The following is a 20100-nucleotide window of genomic DNA, read 5'->3' on the forward strand; positions in this document are numbered from 1 at the left end:
ACAAAAGAATTATTAATAGAAAATAATTCATAATTAAAAACTTCCCAAATAAATTAAGATTTTAACATAAAAAATATGTACATTGTCTTATATCATTAAAATAACAAATGTTTTTTTTCACATTATTAATATTAATCAGCCTTTTAAATATTTTTTGTAATATTCAATACGTAATTGTTTAATTTCCAATGTCTCTGTTCTATTCTGTTCTTGAAGTGAACACTTTTTGTTTTTATTTTATAATATCCGTAAAATATCACAATACTATACACTACCTTTTTCTTATTACATTTCTGTTACTTTAATATCTGTGGATTTGGTTTAGATATTATTTGAGTGAAAAACATTGTTTTGCAGATAATAGTTGATGATTGCATGCAGTCTTTTGAAGTAATGATAAAAGATTTCTTTTAGATTTAGACAAGTTTGCTCATCTCAACCTGGTACCTGAAGTCTGGAACCACAGTCAGTATACAGAGCAATATTTTCACTGAACTGAAGTTTTCGAGCGCAACCAATTAATTAGTGAAGGACCACGGTCAATATGAAACACGCGCAAAATGCAAATGACTTTAAAAAAAAAGAAGAAAATAATAAAATCATGTCTTTTTTTTTTTTTATCATACAACTAATTTTTAAATACAAATTTGGTTCGTTTTCTTTAGTATGCTTATTGCTTGAATAAAATCTTGGGATTACCAAGAATGATGTTATTGGAAATTAATAAATTTTCTTTTTAAATGTATACATGTATAGTTTTTATCTGAGATGCTTTTCCACTAGAAGTGGAAAAATCTCATTTGCTTTATGTAGGGTTGTTGTACTATTTATCTGTTTTTCAGTGAGTTCAACTCCTAGTTTTTATTGTAAATTTAATATAATAAGTGATTATCAATAATACTTGTAATTTAAATAGTGTTAGATAGTAAAATTCTACTTACTTAATTATTTATTGTAAATTTAATATAATAAGTGATTATCTGCAATCAAAATTATTTAAAGAACTATAACAATTATTTTTTAAACAATCTGATACTAATCCCCAGATGTCACAAAATGTTTTAAGATAACTGATTAATTTTTATCTGTTATTCTGGCTGAAAATCAAACTAATAAATACTTGTTTATTTATTATTAAAATTGCACCTTTAGCCTTAGCCTTGCGTCAGTTTTATCATTATATAAACAAAAATAATTAAGATTAAGGGCTGCCAACTTATGGTGAAGAAAATTGCAATTGTATTGGGCTGCCAGGAGAAAAATGGACGATTGTTCCACCTAATCTGCAGTAAGAAAAAAAATTAAGGTTAATTAAAATAAACTCTTCAACCCTTTTTTCGTGAAATTCAAAGGATATGCAGTCGGTTTTTGTTTTGTTGTCTTAAACAATCCAGAATTAAGAGTGAGGATTGTCAGAGCATGTACATCAGTGGTCAAACCAAAATTTTATGTTTAACAACAACATGAGTATATCTATGTTTATTTACATTAATATATGATTAAAAGTTTGTTCTGATGGTAATTTAATCACCTTCAACTTGATAATCTGTTGGGAAAGAATGGGGGTTGAATATAATTATCAAAATAAGAAATTTAGTCTTTTATTACACTATGGACAGACTTTATTTACAGCTTAGATCTTTAAATCAATATCAAATATTGTATGTCATGTTAACTCGTACTTTCAATTTATAAAAAAAAGTACAGAAAACTTCTTTTTTTTTTTCTTTAAATTTTTAATATGAGGTGAATTAAGTAATGAGTATTATATCAAAAGTCAACACCATTTTCTAATTTTAGCCACTTTTTCAATTTGGCTTGATTTAACTAATTTTCTAACTTCCCATTTTAAATAAATGTTCCAAAGGTAAGATAAGACCGTCATTAATCTGGGCAGCAAAAATTCGGTGTCACTCAACATATTTACCCAAACAACTGAGAATAAAATATTTAACCTCAGTACCCATCCTTCAATATCATCTACACATCCTTCAATACCATGGCAGTGGAAATTTGTGTCTTGCTGCTCCTTTCGTTTTATCATCTCATTCCTATCCGGGGTCATCCAAGGTTCAGTGGGATTTTAAATAAAGTAATTTTGATGTAAGAATTCAGACAATATTAATTAATAATAGAGAACACAACTTCATTATGAATTCTAAGAAAATAGAGCCAACTATTGCTTAAATTAATTACAATTTAGCCAGTATCATCTGATCTAGATAAGTTTATGTTTTATGGAGGTTGCCAACAATAAAAAATAGGCTGACTAGAAAGAAACAAGTTTAAAAGTGAGTAAGAATTAAATTTTCAGCACTATTCCTCTGAGCAATACAATCCTCTTAAGTCCAAATGCTATGAACAGCCATTATGCTATAAACAGCTGTTGGCCCACTTTTAGATAAAATTGGGCGAAATCTGTTGTGTGAACCTTGGGTCATCGAATGATGTTGATCGATGACTTAAAGAAATAATATATGAGATTATGAGTTTAGACATGTCTAAATGAAATGAAGCAGTGTGTTATGTGGCCAAAAGATTAATGGATGCAACAAGAATTGTTTTAAAACTAGCTAGCACATGTTTAATCAGATGTAATCAACATTTCTCCCAATGCAATGACTAGCAAGTAATAACAAATTCAAAAAACTTAAAATAAATAAAATCCACGAATGAAACAGATAATCAGATAATGATAATCTTAAAAACAATCTCTATGAGAGAAAAAGAAAAAGCAGGTGAAGGTGCAGGAATAAATTTGTTTTATAAATATGCTAATAAATGAATTTGTATAAAAACACTGAAAGCTAATTTATTGTGTGGCACTTTAATTACAATAAATGTTAAATAATATAGTACATTTAACAATATTAGTCATTAGCAAAGGAATATAACCATTCGTATTCCAGTCTTTTTTATTATCGTTTTGTAATCATAATGTCAACCAGTTATCAGATACTTTGATCGTCTACACATAACTAAAGTTCTATTTAAAATAATCATATAGCACATTATCACAACCTTATAATTTATACAAGTAATGAATCGAATCATATACAATTTGTCAATAATAAATACCAAAATAGGAAATTCCTGGTAGACATAATGATTAATTAAATAACAGGTAAATGATTCAAAATTGGAAATACATCAATAAAAATTTTATATAGAACATTCATATAACAATTTATTATAATTCTGACTTATATACACGGAATTAAAACTTCTCATAGCTAGTACAAAATTTCACATATTAAATTTATTTCACAGTTGCCTATATTATTAAATATATCTAACAGGTTAGGCAACATTTGAAAATAAATTAACTTATTATATAACTAATCTAAAAACCTGTACAAGAATTTACAAATATCAATTTGAAGCAATTTTTCTTACACTATAAATATGAATCCTGTTATAATAATACATTTGTATACATATTTATAAAAATAATATAGCACAAATGTAAAATATTAAGCAAAATCTGAATTTTTTTAAAAAGCCCTTTAAGAGCATATTATGAGTTTCTAAATATAACTTATATGAGGTCTACTAACTTTAAAAATGACATGAATATAAAATTCTTCCGATACATCAATAAAAGTTTTAATAAGATTTTTAAATATACATTAATATATGATTTACCATATGAAACTTTCAATAAACATACATAAAACTTAAAATTTATGGAAGCTTGTGTATATTAACTAAATAATGATAATAATCACATTAATATTATTATTTATTTTTGATCACTTAATAATATACAACTGTATTTAACAATGTGAAATGCATCATAATAAATCATTCAATCAAAAATTACGTTCTAACTTTTATATATATTTTTTAAAAGTTTGAAAAAAAAATTTCACAAGACAAAATATAAAGTAAAAAGAAATTTCTCTTATTCGTAAAAAATAATCACAGCCACTAGAATTATTCATTTTTTAATAACAAAATTAGTTTTAATAAGAAAAAGAAAATTTATATAAAAATAAGATAATTGCACATGAACAGACAAGACAAAAACAAAACAAATATTATTAAATGAAAACTACAGTATATAAACCTTCGAGAAAGAAATCAAGATAATCAATTTAGGATGATGAAGTAATAATCATTTTATATAATTAGTTATTATAACGGGCTTGTTTGGGTCTTGAAAGAGAAAATAAAAAGGAAAAGAGATACAATGAAAAAATGTTTGGCCGGCAGTATTGTATTAATATAGAAACAATTATCACCCAAACCATTAAAAACAGACATAAAAAAACTATATGAGTTCAGAAATATTTGTAATTATTTTACACAACTCAATATTTCCAGTCTTAAGGTTGAATTTGCCAGAAAAATACATAACATATTTGTTTTCTGTATAAAATAAAGATGTATATGATTTATTCAGATATTGAATCTTGGTTTTTAAAAAGACATTAGAATATAATGGATTAATAAAATAAATTTAAAAACAATATTACAATTACATGCTCTAACTAAGGATAATTAAATTAATACTTAAAAATATCTAAGCATCATTTAAATAATTAGCTTCTCAACTCTAAGGTTCATATACTCAAGTTTCATATCACACTTTTTTCAGAGGCAATCTAATTTAGTACTTTATGAACTAAAATAAATATTTTAAAAAATAGTGTGTTTGGTATATTCATTTAAAATGACTAAAAGGGACATACAAATTAATAAAAAAAAATATTGTTACAAGATGTTAAGAAGGTAGACTGTTGCATTGGATCTTGACCACTCGTAACCCGAAACACAAACCCTCCTCTAAACAGTGTCTGTTAACACAATCAGACTGATTTAAACTCACAAATATGTGATTAAGAAAGATCTGAAGCAAATTACACAAAACATAATTTAAAGAAATAAAATAATTAAAAATTTAAGAATCATTTAATTTTAGTAAACAACCTATGAATTAATTATTAAAATAATAAGCACAACAATTCACTTTTAAATTTGGAACCAGATCAAAAAATAAAAATATATATCTTTATTAAATTACTACAACTGATCAAGGAAAAAGATAAATTATAAATAATATTTCAAAAAACTTGTCTCCTTTTATAAGGGTTATGGAATAAAGCTTGCTTCTTTTAACCTGATATTGAAAACAAAGTTATATATATATATATATATATATATATATATCAGTTGTAATCCACAATTATAATTAGCAACAAAAGAAATGATTAACATAAAATAACATTTTATTATAAGCTTAAAACCTGCAACTTTATGATCAAATTGAGGAGATGAAAAGATTAATTAATTTTGACAAGCAACTGCATGAACAATTTTTTGCATTTGAATTGGTTTTTTTTATAAAATGTTAAAAATAAAATAAACTTTTTAAAATAGTATATAGAAAAATAAGTAAACAAAACCACACAGTTCAACCATATTGTGAAAATAACAGAAAAATGGGGCAATGGCGTGAATTAACCAGTAGGTAACCTTAATTTTATTATTGTTACAAGTCAAAAAACAAGATTTCATGGTATGTACGCTTCAGTGTATCCATATTTATGGTAATTTTTAAACTCTAAGATTTTTGAGAGTATAATCCTGAACCTGAGCGTAAAAGTAAGGAAAGAACTAAAAAGCTCTAATTGATTAGGGACTGTTCTTAAGAAAGTTTGTGACGGTCAAGAAGCAATGTTTCGAGTAAAGAAAGAAATGAATTCATCTCCCTTTGTTCAAAATCAGGCTTTGATGGGAAGACTATCTAATGTAAATTTAGGATTTGAAACTGTTTGGTAGAGGAAGGTATGTAAGAAATGTCGACCTCTGGATTAGTTTTGCCTTAACTAATATAAACTAAGGTCATTTGAAGACATAAAATTGTAAAGAACAGTTAAAAACATTATTCCATCAAAGATATTGAGTATAAATAGAAAAAACAAAGCTAAATTTTGACAATTAGTTAATAGATAGAGTAGTCTGTTTTATTAACTGGTGTGACCTCTACCTGACAACCAAAATCAAAGAAATGAATATAGGAAACCTTATATGGATTAGGAAAACTTCAGAGTCCAGCAGAGCAGCAAATGAATGTTTAAAGCAGTTAACAGAGGTTTGTTTAGCAGGCAAGAAGTGGAAAATATAAAAGAGGCATTATCTTCCTATCTTAACATGGCTTCACATTCGGTTCTCTAAAATACATTATTGTATTCATGATTCTGTTATCCAACAATATCCCTTATCCCTTTGTTTAGATGCCATATTAGTATCACCAATTGAGAGAGTTTACTCAAGAACAATAAAGAATAGTTGACTACTATTTGAATCATCAAAGTAAAAAAAATATTTTAGAAGAGAATGTTGATGCTTATTTGAAATCAACTTTTTCCATTAATTATATTTTTGATTTCCTTGATCCGATAAAAAAGTGGAAATAGTACCAAAAATGGAAATCATTTATTTGATTATTTAATCTGTGGTTCTGGGTATACAATATTTTGTATTTAATATTCTTTTTTTCAAGGAAAGAAACCCTTAATAATTATTAAATCCTTTATTTCAATTTTGTGGGTTATGTTTTGAACAAATTTAAACCATTTACCAATGATAATCTGAGTGGCCAAAATCCAATCATAACACAACTACACAAACTAAATTGTTATTTGGAAACTCAGAGGTAAGTGCCATGGGGAGGAAATTCCTTTAATATGATGATAAATAATTTTTATTGTCTTCATTGCAACCATTCTTTCAATAAAAAGAGAAAAAAATAACAAACGTAACAGGAAACTAAATGTATAATAACCGAAAGAATTATCAGATACAAATAAATAAAATAAACTGTGTTCGATTATTTGATCGTTTAGAAATATATCAGTCTTACAATTAGGTTCTTCTGACAGGCCTTAAAAAAATAAATTAAAAAATTCAAATTCGATTTCCCAAACACCCTGATAAAAATAAAGAAAATTGTAATGAAAGTTTGGTTTTGTAAGTCGAAACAGAATTACAAGATAACTTCTTTCAAAATTAGATAATGTAAAATTGAATTAAGTACAACTTTTAAAAACAAACTTGAGGGAAATGCTATTTATAGATAGTTACAAAGTTCTATAATTGGATATTAATAAATTAATAGTAACAATCTACAATTAGTAATGAAAGCCAATAATCATACTCTTGATAAAATCACAAGCTAATTTATTGTATGTGATGCATTAAAGACATGAACATATTTCAAATAATTTTTTGAAATATATAGTAATTACATGAATTATACAAAATTTGACTAATGCTGGTCCCTCCTATCCAGAAATATTTCTCGATCGCAGGAATGTGTATAATAAATTATTAAAGTTATACCTAATAAAAATACTATAAAAATAAAAACCTAAAAAAAAAAAAAATAATAAAAATGTGGAAATCAAGGTAATTTCCACAATATTGAAAGCACAGAGCTTACTCAACTAATTTACTTATTTAAAAATAACTTAATACTACACTCTTTTAAAGGCAATACATTTACAAGTAGTTAATATATTTATATATCCATACAAAATAAATTATCTTTGCATTTTGGCAGTTTGAACCACAGAGGATTATTTCCTTATTGCATACAATTCTAAAGCTTCCATTTCTTTTCATACTTATACTGACTAGGTAGTAGCCACACCTTTCTTAGGTAACGAGACCAAATGGCAACACTTAGGGAGAGGATAAAAACCCATTTGCCACTTTGCAACTTGTATTTTATATGTTGTTTATTATTTGTACTAAAACAGTTTTATTCAAGCTATTTTGGAAAAAAATTAGGTTAGAAAAAAAAACAAAAAATACAAACGAAACTAGTTTAGAAAACTTAGAAAATTTAGAAAACATTTATACCAATGATATTCCGAGATCAAAACCTTCTTCTTTTTTTTTTTTTGTTGTTCAATTCAGGATGTGAGAGTAATGAGTATCATATTAATCAAAGAAAAAAAAAATCAATAAAATATTTTTGTTCTGGGAGAAATGTGTATTGAGATTAGCAACTAAGAATTTTGTAGTAAGTTCTAGTGTACGTTAAAAGTGAACACCTGAGAGCTTATCTTCAAGTTAAGACTAAATTTTGAAATTATGTGGCAAATTAAAAATAAAAAATCATTAATTTATTTTTTGAGTTAGAAAACATTATCTATAAGCAGAAAATAACAAAAGTAAAATTAAAAGCTCATATTTAAAAATGCTGCTGTTATACTGTCAAGTCACAGTTTAAACTAAGGGTCAAGAATTTCACTAAACGGTTAAATTTAAAACTAATTAATAAATTTGAAATAGTAACAGGTTAAGTTCAACTTATTTCTTATTTTGCCTAAAATTATATATTTATAAAAAAAAAAAAATATTGGATCATAAAACCTCCAGAACGATCAATCACTATAGAAAGGTTCAACAACAAGTTACTCAGTTTTACAACTCGAAATAACAACTAAAAAGAAATTTAAAAATGATATATCTTTTTATCAAATTGATACTGAGATTCTGTTAAAACAGATAACGAATCATGGTTAGATTCTTAAAAATTTGCATCAAGAAAAATGGGGCCAATTTTGCAATTCACAAAAGAACCTAATAAATAGTATAATGAACCAATGGTATTATATAGTGGAATGAGAAATGATTCAGCTATTAGAAAAATATTAATAGAATGGTAAAGAAATGTTTTGAGAGTTTAAGGAAAAACTTTTAAAATATATCAATATAAAATAGATAAACAGAAATTATTAATAAAATTAGGTGGAGATAAAAACAACTGTTCCACAGGTAGGTCATCGAAAATTTCTAGGACACCAGATACTTGTCCGAAAAGTGGGCTGCTAAGGGAATTCTTTCGGTTTTAGAAGGCCTGCCTGACTACCTGTGTCTATCGAAGAAACAGACTCCTCTAGAGAATCCAAATCCAAGGCAGACTCTATCATGGTCGTGTCTTGGAGCAGCCTCAGGCGACTGGCTGATAGGTTGGCCACGGCATTAGTCACTTCATCTAGGTCCAGTTCTGTGTCCCGCAAATCACTGGGCCTGTTCTTGATGAAGTCCGTTGGAGTCAATAAAATCTCCTGTGGAGATTCTACAGAAGGCCTAACACAACTGGGCTCTGTAACAATTTATATTAATATTTACACTACAAAATGTTTAATAATGTCAAATTACTTAAATTTAGTAAATATGTTATTAACATATGGATTATATTATGGATAGTATTATTTAATCAATTATTATTTCAGTTTTCATCTTAGGCAAAGACTCCAATCCAATACAACCAATATATTAATTTATTAAAAAGAAAAACATTGCCCATGCCAAAATTATAAATTTTTAACATTGAAATTAAGAAGTATGCACAGAATCATTTTAATCCAAATGATGATTATTTCAACTTAAATATAAAAAAAACTATCAATCTAACGAACATAGCTACGGAACTTTTCTTTAATAACCCAAATTAAAAAAAATCTGTATAATTTTACAATATTTGTCACTGATATCAACATTTTTTACTTCAAATTCATTTAAGTTTATCAATATTTGCAGATAGATTGCTTGAATAAGCTTATAACAGTGGCCTATAAAAAATTCTTTATCATCCACAGAGGCATCTATCATATAAATAATAATAAGTGGGACATTCTTTTGTAATTTTAAGCAGGGGTCATTCAAATTCTCACTGACCAGTTTTAGTGATTATCCTTCAGAGTTATTTGTGATCATCACAGAAATTAAAAAAAATTACCACAATTTAGACCCAAATGGAATATCCATCAAAATTAGAGGCATTTATAATATATACTCTCTTGCTGTGATTCCTATTTTGATTTTTTGTCTTCAATGGGACAAGACATTCAACATCAATCTCGCATAATCAGTTATTCTTGTTCTATTTAATAGTTTAGGAGTGTCAAAGCTCTGCACTAGCAATGCTGGTATATCAACCTACAGCCGAAGCTTTTACATGATAGAACCGAGTTGGAATGGTATTTAATATATTATAAACTAAAAGATCATCGTGTAGAATTTAGAAGAAAAATAAATAAATCTTGAAAACTATTATAAATAAATGAGTAAAGTCCCTTTATGTTCTTCATCGCCTATCATTCATGTGATTGAATGCAATTTATAGTAATTGTTTCTCAAACCACTTTAATAATCATAAAAATAAGAAGGAAATCAATACAAGAAATTAGATAAACTTAAAAATTTTACTCTACTAAATTCACCTAAACTATTTAGGTAAATGAACTATTCAAATTGGTTAAAATAATAAAATGTAATCATCTGAAGATTCTTTTACTCATAAATCTACAAATTTAATAAACAAAAAAATTAGATAAAATTCAAATTAAATTTCATTAAACTTTTGAGGAAAAATAATGTTAAGAATATAGCAAAATCCTGGTGATAAACTTTTATTTCCAAAAAGTGCTAAAAATGCGGTTGAATTTTTAAATCAGAAATTTTTTCAAGCAATAGCCTATTTATATTTTTGACTTAGTGCATTTAGCGTAGTTAAACCCATTTTTTTAAAAAATACATGGATAAATGGTCGAATAAATAACAGTAGTATTTATTTTATTTGTGATAACAACAATCACTAGCAAAAAGGGACGCAGAGGTTAAATTAATTTGGTAAGGAATACAACGCTTAATCAATCTTACTAGTTGTTTTTGATATGTTGTGAGTCCATCTAGATTGATAATCTGGAGTGTTACTGGAATTCATTATACTAATTTAAAAAATTTTATATATAAATGATTGACCGTAACTGAATATGAAGGAGTGTGGTCAAATAGGAACAAAAATAGTAAACAACTATATATTTGCCAACATTTTGCCCCATTTTATAGGGCTTCATCAAGACTAAAAAAGACATAAAACAACTAAAAATATGCTGACAATGTAAGATAATAAAATACAATAAAGTAAACTAAGGTGGGGTTAAAAATTATGTAAATATAAGTGAAAAATTAACAAAATAAATAAAAATAAGATGTACAATAATAAGTAGATATAAAAAAGGAATAACATAGACTATTAGATTTAAGATGAACAAGAGACCTAATAACTTATAAGAATAGAAAAGTAGATATAAGAGAAAAAAACCAAATTGTATAAACTAAGAGATGGAAAAAATAAGGAAATAAGATGAGAATAAATAAAGGTCAAGAAGGAATAAATAAAAAATAAAAATATAATTATAATAATAAATAGAGAAAAAATCAGAACCACCCACCTGTTGTGTTTAATGACAGCGAACGAATGACAAAGGCAGATGTGGGATAGACATAGTGATAGGAGATTGCTTATTAATGTACATCTTATGTTTATTTCTTTTTGTTCATTTTTATGTAATTTTTCACTTACATTTACATAATTTCTAAACCCACCTTAGTTTACTTTATGGTATTTTATTATCTTACATTGTCAACATATTTTTAGTGGTTTAGTATTTTTTTTAGCCTTGAAAAGTGGGGCGAAACATCGGAAAATAAATAGTTAAGAGTTCCTTTTTGACCGCCCACCAGAATATCTCCTTCATAATTTAAAAATTAATTTAATGTTTTTATGAAATTTGTAAAGTAACTTTGGTAAAAACAACCAAAAATGCACTAAATAAGTTCAAATAGGGAGTAATTTACTCAAAATTATTTTATTTAACAAAACTAAAAACAGGACTAAATTTAATTTCTTATATATATATATTGAACTACAAATCAATGACTGGCTAATTTAGATTTTAAGTGTAACCCACATGGCAGAATGTTTTTTATTCCAATACAATACTAAAATAAAATTTTAAAAAGTTAATGAAACAAACAATCACAAAAATAAAACTATAACAAAGCAATTGAGTTGTACTATAAAGCACTGCATTTGCACAAACATTTTTTAGCCAAGTAATAAGTGCTGATAATAAATGATGCATAAGATTAAAATAATAGCTGAGATGAGGGCAGTCAAATTCGATGAATTTATCATCAAAATTAGTTTAACAAAGTCATTGATAACTGTAAATATGACCTTTAAGAATATAAACAAAGTAAACATTCCTAATGATTTCCAACATTTACAATAAATATTCAACTGATTCCCAACATTTCCAATAAATATTCAACTATCTGACTAATAGCAGACCTATTAGACTTCACATAGTGAGCTATGGGGTTCATATTCTTTCAAAACTAAAATTATTCAATACCACATTCATCCCATCAAAAAACCTGTTACTACATTTGTGGATATCTTATTAATTTTAAACATAATGGTTTCCAAACTATCTTGTATTGCAGTCTTAAAGATATAAAGTATGAAATTAGGAGATGACTCAAGAAATACATTTAAGACCTGTATTATACCCGATTTAAAGAGGTAGATGTGAAAATTTAATTAACAGTGGTAAGCTTTAACTAACATAAGTAGTGTTTGAAATAACTTTGATGAACAGCAAATTTAAAAAGTTATTAAGACAAATAATTAGTCCTGGGAAGTAAAACTTCTCGTGAACTAATTTATAATAAAAGAATTCAAGTTATTGAGGTTCAAATGAAATATTTAGATAGCTTCAAAATACCAATGTACTAACGTCAGTATATAAATATTTTAAGTAAGCAATGAATTAGCCATGGTTTAAGTTTGCTCCATAAGATCACAAAAGGAATGCAACAATTTAAAAAAAAAATGAAAACAAACAGTAATAGTCAAATCCCATTCATCAATACAAAATAATAATAATCATGCAGTGCAAATGATTTAAAAATATGAATACTACATTAAATTAGATAAATAATTCAAATTAAAAAAAGTTCATGCTTCAATAAAATAAAAAATACAAATATAATAAATAACAACAAACTTTTTGAAATATCAAAAAATATTACAAACGAGTTAGTGGATTTTAAATGAGCTATTTAAAGAATATAAGATAGATACCAAACTTACCAAACTGCTAAATTTGGCCAGATAATCGCTCATAGAAATGAAAAAAAAGAAACAAACAAAAACTCCATAAGTTGACGATAATGGTAAAATATAAAAGTACAAAACAATTTTTAGGCTCTCTTTGTTGAAGCAAACTCTATTTTTTGAGGGAATAAAAAAAATTAAGATCTTTTCAGCAGTGGTATAAGCTTTTACCATAACGTTGAGGTTCTGTTTGAAACTGTCTCAGTGATGACATTTTAAATTTAGCTAAAACGAATAATTTTCAAAGAACTAAGAAATATTAAAAACAAACAAATAAATAAACAGAAAATATTACATGGTTAACAAATAATCATTCTAAAAATTGAAACAAATGAAGAATTGCTTCACCCTTATTTATAGAATATAACACAATATTCAGAAAGTTAATATATATAATTATAGAAACTAACAAAATTAAAAACACGAGTAAAATTTATAGAAAATATTATTATTTTCTGTAGAAATAAAAATTAATAAAACAAATAGTATAATAAAATAATTTAAATTAAATTAAAGAAAAAAACTTAAATCATTTTTATTCTTGTTTTGTCTCTCTTCCTTTGTTTTGGTCAGTTCATTGAATTGCCATGATAACATTCCCTACTTATATTAAGCAGAGATAAAAATAAATACCTTGTCATGATTAAAAATTATACTAATAGTCCAGAGTCCAGTTAAATTAGATACTTAACACATAATATTAAAAAACTATAACAGTCACTTTTTTAATATTGTTTAGGTCCTCTAAAACATTACATGCGTTCAAGTCCCACAGGTTTGGGATGGAGAGGGCCGGATGATTTAAAAATCATGTTTTTTTTTTGTTTTGTTTTTAGTACTGAATTTGATAAAAATGAATTCTGTGAAAAATTAAAGTATGTTAAATTTCCTACAAAAGTAGTAATATAATTTTTTTCCCAAATCATGTAGTTTTTAAGATATGCAGGATCCATTTTTATTATTATTCCAGGGAAATTAGACACCTAACCCTAATATTCAAATAATAAAACAGTTTTATTATGGTTATGGTATAGTAACACCAGTACATTAAGTACATATAAGTCCCCTGGCTATGGAGGGCTTTCCAGTTCATCACACTATGTTTAGCAGCATCCTTCTTTATCCTGTCTATCTGAGTTATGGCCTTCCACTTTGTCTTCTGATTCCTATGACTGAGGCAGTCACAAATAAGGAAAGGCCTCTGTTGGGTGGCTTCTTACCACACATCTCGCTCACTTTGACCTTTTTGCTTTCATACTAAGCACAATTGATATCTGCATTTAGGAGATTATTTTCTCATCCGTCTTTCTTCCCCAAATCTAAATACTTGTCGCACTTTGGCCCCACTATCACCCTGAGAAATTTGCATCATAAAAAGGCAAAACAAAAATTACTGTTAAATTGAAGTATATCCATATAAATAGACTTAAGCCACAATATCCCTTGAAAGGGAGGCAATTGAACTTGAACTTTGATGAATGAAGTGCCTACTCAGCTGTTTTCTTAAGATATGGCGTATTAAAAACCACAATCCAATGTTCTAAAAATTTTACATTATAATATTTCAAGCTCAGAGCATTGGTAACTATGTAAACAGGAAATAAAGTTAAATATTATAAAATATTAGTTTATACATAATTGTAGATCCAAATTATATCTGTTAAAACTTGAAGCTTTTTTATAATCACTGAATTGTTTTGGCAAAGTTCATAAAGAAAATATATAGTTAAAAAACCAGATGACTACAAAAAAAAAAGTTGAAAAATAGTTCTAAAACAAATCAAAATATAAATAAGGGTGGTTTAAATAAATAGAACAGATATAGATATAGCACTCCAAATCCAACAGTTTGTAAATCTACATAGAAATATTTCTGATACTATTGAAGGCTAAAAACATTAAAAAAAAAAAAAAAAAATAGGAATAGAACAATAAAATTAGGAGTAGAACAATTTTTCTCCACATTAACTAGCAATGGTTTGTAAACTATATAGGGAATGAGCATTTACAAAAGTATTCCTTGTAAATCATCAAGAAAAGTAACAAAAAATTAATAATTTGTTTACAAAAAGTTAAATTTGGAATGAAAAAACAAACAGGAAAAGAAATTAAATCACTAAAATATAAATAACATCATAAGAGTTGAAATGAATAAAAATCATAAAGTAAAAACTAAACCAGATCCAAGTACTCATCACTGTGACCTATTTCAAACAGAACATCGTACTACACTAATCATTCATCGCTGTTGTTGCGATGCCTCGTGTAGCGGTCATGCAAGGGCGGGCTGGGGCGCCTTGGGTAGCGTGGCAGCGTCCTAAGGGGAGGCACAGCCCCAGGTGGCCGCCCCCTCCTCAGCGGGAGGCTGGAGTAGCCAGGATAATAGTACATACCTTGAGCCGATGGCTGGCAGAGCACTGCTCCCGCCACTTGCTGAGGGCTGCTCTGGCACCTGATGTCACTAGGCAATGGCTGTTTAGGGTCTGGCTGGTTAGGAAGGCCATTGACCTGTGGAAAAAACAATATTAAGTTAAATGATAGGCAAATATTAGTTTAGACAGATTAAACCCAAAACATGTATTAATGATGTATGACATATATAAAAGCTTGGTCTTCATTATGTTAAACACACTTTTCTCATATTAAACAATAATTTTTTTGAGGAAAAGATGGTTCTATTATTTTGAGGATAAGGTTACTTCATAACCAATTCACATTAATGCAAACCATGCAACATCGATCCAAACATTGGTACTTATAAATATATATATATTTTTTTTTTTTACTATTTTTATACCTTTAACAACCGCCACCTGAACCATACCATCTTATCCTTAAATTCTATAGAATCATCTAATAATTTTCTGAAATAATTATTCTGATTAGTAGAATAAATATTTTGGTATATAAGACAGGAGAACAATTAGGTGAATTAAGAAAATGAGAAAAAGAGTGGGCAATCCCACATTTTTGTGAAAATTGAGTTTTAAGTGCCAAAGTGTTGTGAGTCATAGCATATGTAGGCTGAATTTTATTAATTTCGGAAACATTTAAGAGGTAAAGTCACTAAACAGATAGTCCAATGTAACTTTGACATCACGTTAGCAGTGTAAGAGCATACCACTGGATCTAATTTGGCAATACTAACTGCTAACAGAAATACAATGATTCACTTTCAAACTTAGTGTGTAAAGATCTATTAGACAAAAGTTTTTTCTCAAAATCACAACTGGTGAGGTTGATCCGATCAGTTTATAAACCCCTCTATTGTAACAAAACTCTCATTACAGATCATCAGAACTAAAAATAATGAGGAAGACCAGAACTTTGTTACTGAGATACACCCGTATATCATGATATGCATGTTTTGTCCTGACAAAGATATAGTATACCATCCTTTGCATATTAAGAATAAATACTCATCATAATTCCAAACTTAAAACATATAAAATGTACTTGGGTAACTGTCATTTTTTTAAGTGAAACTTCAGCCTGGGTCAGAAAAAACTGAAATGCTTCTCAACAAATAAAATAGTATAACATATTTATTAAATAAAATAGAATAAAAAAAATATTTTCCTCATCAAATTCCATTACCTAATTATAAATTATAAATAGTAAAATGCTCGGATCTTTAACACTCAAGAGTCTGTCACATATTTTTATAATTTCAATGCATTTTAAATGATCATGTTCTCCTTTAATACCCTACTCATGGAATACTCTTCAAGGATGTCACTGATATGCCCCTTAAATTTTAAATACTTCTTTTCTGTATGAAATTTTGATTATTGCTTGACTTCATAATGAGATTTTTTCTTCTTAAAAAATCATTTATTTGTTCTTAAGGGAGTTCAAAAAATTATAAAAATTTAAATAATAGAACTACATAAATGAATGAAAAGTCCTTTGAACATTGCTTTAATTTATTGACATCAGTGTTTACAAACAAAATATGGCAATCCCAAAAAGAAAAAAAAATCAAGAATTATGTTCTGATTTATATTGCTGGTTGTATAAAATGATTTAGTTCACTTCTTCAACTATTGAATCATAATGATAATGAAATTAAACTGTAAGGTAAGATGATATTAGCAACTTGATCTGCAGAGTAACATTATGTTATTTTATTTTCTAATATATATAAGATGTCCAATTATACATGTTCACTCCCTCCTAACTTCTGAACTTCTAAAATTTTTTAAATTTAAATTTTAGCTGGGTCATAACAATGACACGTGGTCTATCCTTTGAGGGTATAATTCATTTTCAAGGTATCTAACTCAGCAATTTTAAATGGAATGGAGTACTTTAGTTACAGTTTTAGATATAAAAATTTCAAGACAAATTCATATGGGGCACTTTTATGCCCTGAAGGCGTAAATCACAAAAAAACCACCAATAATTTTTTTAAAAGGTTTTGTGAGTAAACATTGCAGAAAAAAAAAATCAATTCAAAATTCAATTTTTCGATATTTTTATTGTAATTTACATTTATGTGATCAGCTCAAGAGACTAAAATAGTTGCCATGATAGTGATATCTCAATAATGATGACAAATTCTTAAACAAAATTGAATTCTGAAAGGATTCTGTTCTTAATGTATGCTTGATTTTAAACCCACACCTGCACTCAAATAATCAATTACCATAAGAAATTGTTTGTGGTTTTTGGGCACTCACATCTTCAGGAAACATCGGGTCAAAAAAGTGCCCAATTAGTCATCCAATTAATTGGATAGATATCAATTAGTCTTAAAATTTGATTCAATATCAGAATAAACAAAAAAATTACCCCATTCCCAAAGAAGCAGAAATAGCTAGCTAAAACAAATTTATATCAAGCTATGTTTTGATATGACGCACAATTACCACAGGGTGTAAATTGTTAAAACACTAGAAATAATTTTATATGGTTTTTGACAATTTCCGTGCAAACAATGTGGAAAATTAGGGCCATGGAGCAAATTTTCCTGGGACTCAGTGGCAAGTCCTTTCCCCCTCTAACTCCTTTTAGCAATAGTAAATTCACCACTGAAATTTAACTATTTACATGAAATTCAATCATTCATATTACAACAAAAACATAATGTAGAGATATTATTATATTATGTAATATAAAGGCCTGTACTCCGGGGCAGCAGCCCCTTCTTGTCATGTCTGCAAAAAATCATTTTATAATTCAATTTCCGATAAGAACCCGTAATCATAATTTTTGTTTCCTTGACCAGCTAAGGAGATATAAAATGGATACCATAATTATGAAGCTTCAATAAATAAATGTCTTAATTATGATGAGAAATTCTTATAAGAAATTGTATTCTGAAAAGATTCTGTACTTTAGAGCCGTTGAGCCAATTTGAACCGGGAGAGCTGCAGCAGTTGATCTAAACAACTCGTGAAGACTTTTGGAAGAATGGAAGGAGCCCAGTCTCAGTGACTTTTATGTATGCAATATGTTTACTGAACTTATGCATTTTTAAAAAATATTTATACTATAATAATGATCTTTATTCTATAATATAAAAAGAAAAAAAAGGGATTTTTATTGTATATGATGTACTATTAAAAAAAAAAAAAGGCTAAAAAAAAATGGATAAAAATAAGCACCTAGCAGGGGGAAGGAGGGAGATACATCAATTTATTAATAAATAAATGTATTCATGAAAATTTAGTTATAGTTTTATTTATAACTATTTTTTCCCAGTTTTGCATGAAGATATGCATTTAAATCATTTGCTCGAAATTATGAAATTTTGTGAGTAGTGTTTTTTTTTTTTCCAACAATCCCTGAATTTGAAATTTTTTTTTAGCAAGACATCAAAATATATAACAACCAACATTCTTGAACCAAAATTAATTTACAAGTTGAATTTGGAGTGTTACAGGTTTAGATTAAATATTCTGTCGAATTACCTAGAAAGTAGGGAAAACAAAACAAAAAAAACATATATATTTTTAAAATTTATTTATAAGTTAAAGTCTTGTTCTGAGTATTACCAGCATTCATTTCTTCTCTGTTTATTCAATAAAAACATGAAATAGAACTCTTTCTGGATTCTTTGGACTGGAATAAAAATGGAAAAAATACTGCAATTTTTTTTTTTAGAAGTAATTGGAATATTTGTAAATCTAAAATCACAAATGAGTGTTGAATTTACGATGCAAATACTATCAGAATTGAAAGCAACCAAAATCCCTTCAAAGCTATAAAGTACACCAAATTATAAATATCGCACATATATACTTGGTATATATTATTGTTAAACATGGTGTAGCTATAAAACAAACCTGATTGATAATTCTGCAGGCAAATGGTAAGGTTGTCAAAGTCAAACGGTATGCTAGGACCAAATTTTGCTCTCATTGATAAGGATGTTTAATCCAAGTTGGATCATATTTGAACCATGAGCATCATTCAATATGGACTTAACATGAGTGTTCCATCAGAAAAATGTTAAATTTCATGTCAAACTCAAAAAATCCACCAAAGAAACGTGAGAGTTATTGAAGGAAGGGAATAAATAAAATCACACATGCGAGTCCTTATGGTTTTAAAAAGGATGAAAAATTCAAAGAAAATGACAAACATGCATGGTCACATACAAATTTATAATGGCCTTAAGCCTTCTACAATCTTTTATGAAATGGTATATATTATTATCTTCAAGCGGATCGAGTTAAGAATCAATAAAAGATTTTGCAGCACTGAGTCAGATTTATTTATAGCCACACCACCTTCATAACTTATTTCATTCCGAATTAATAATGTACAATAACTATTTTTCATTACAAATATTTTTAAAATGTGCTAATGGTTTAAGTTAAAAGCAAAAGTACAATAAATGCACAAGCCAACTCATTGGTTTCTTAATGACAAGCAAAAGCTTGTTTTGTTGATATGAACACTTGGCAATGCAATAGGTTATTAAAATAGATGGGCTATTGAATGTCAAATAAATAGATCAGAATAATCTGACCAAAGAAGACTCAGACAACATGGAAAAATATCAAGAATTCAATCCCAAGTGTACAGCTGAAATGAGCTTTATCCATTTGAAAGTTTGGTTTCTAAAGAACAAAGTTAGGACTTCATGTGCATGTTTGAATGAGCCA

The 20100-nt window shown here is 27.3% G+C and overlaps 1 protein-coding gene across 5 annotated transcripts in view; it reads right to left on the reverse strand.

Annotated features, from left to right (window-relative positions):
* Positions 1 to 2782: 2782 nt before the first annotated feature.
* The window catches only part of app (Palmitoyltransferase app), a 32360-nt gene continuing 15042 nt past the window's right edge, over positions 2783 to 20100 (reverse strand). For 4 of the 5 annotated variants that reach the window (XM_014421582.3, XM_014421583.3, XM_014421584.3 and 1 more), the window contains 2 exons: positions 15379 to 15493; positions 2783 to 9121 (listed from right to left, as the gene is read on the reverse strand). In XM_014421582.3, coding sequence (XP_014277068.1) covers positions 8844 to 9121; positions 15379 to 15493 — 393 coding nt within the window. In that variant the 3' untranslated portion in view covers positions 2783 to 8843. The remainder of the gene's footprint in view (positions 9122 to 15378; positions 15494 to 20100) is intronic. The other variant, XM_014421581.3, reaches the window with a different exon arrangement.

The sequence above is a fragment of the Halyomorpha halys genome, unplaced genomic scaffold (genome assembly GCF_000696795.3).
Source record: "Halyomorpha halys isolate HHAL.00 unplaced genomic scaffold, Hhal_1.1 Scaffold327.1, whole genome shotgun sequence".
NCBI classification, from domain to species: domain Eukaryota; kingdom Metazoa; phylum Arthropoda; class Insecta; order Hemiptera; family Pentatomidae; genus Halyomorpha; species Halyomorpha halys.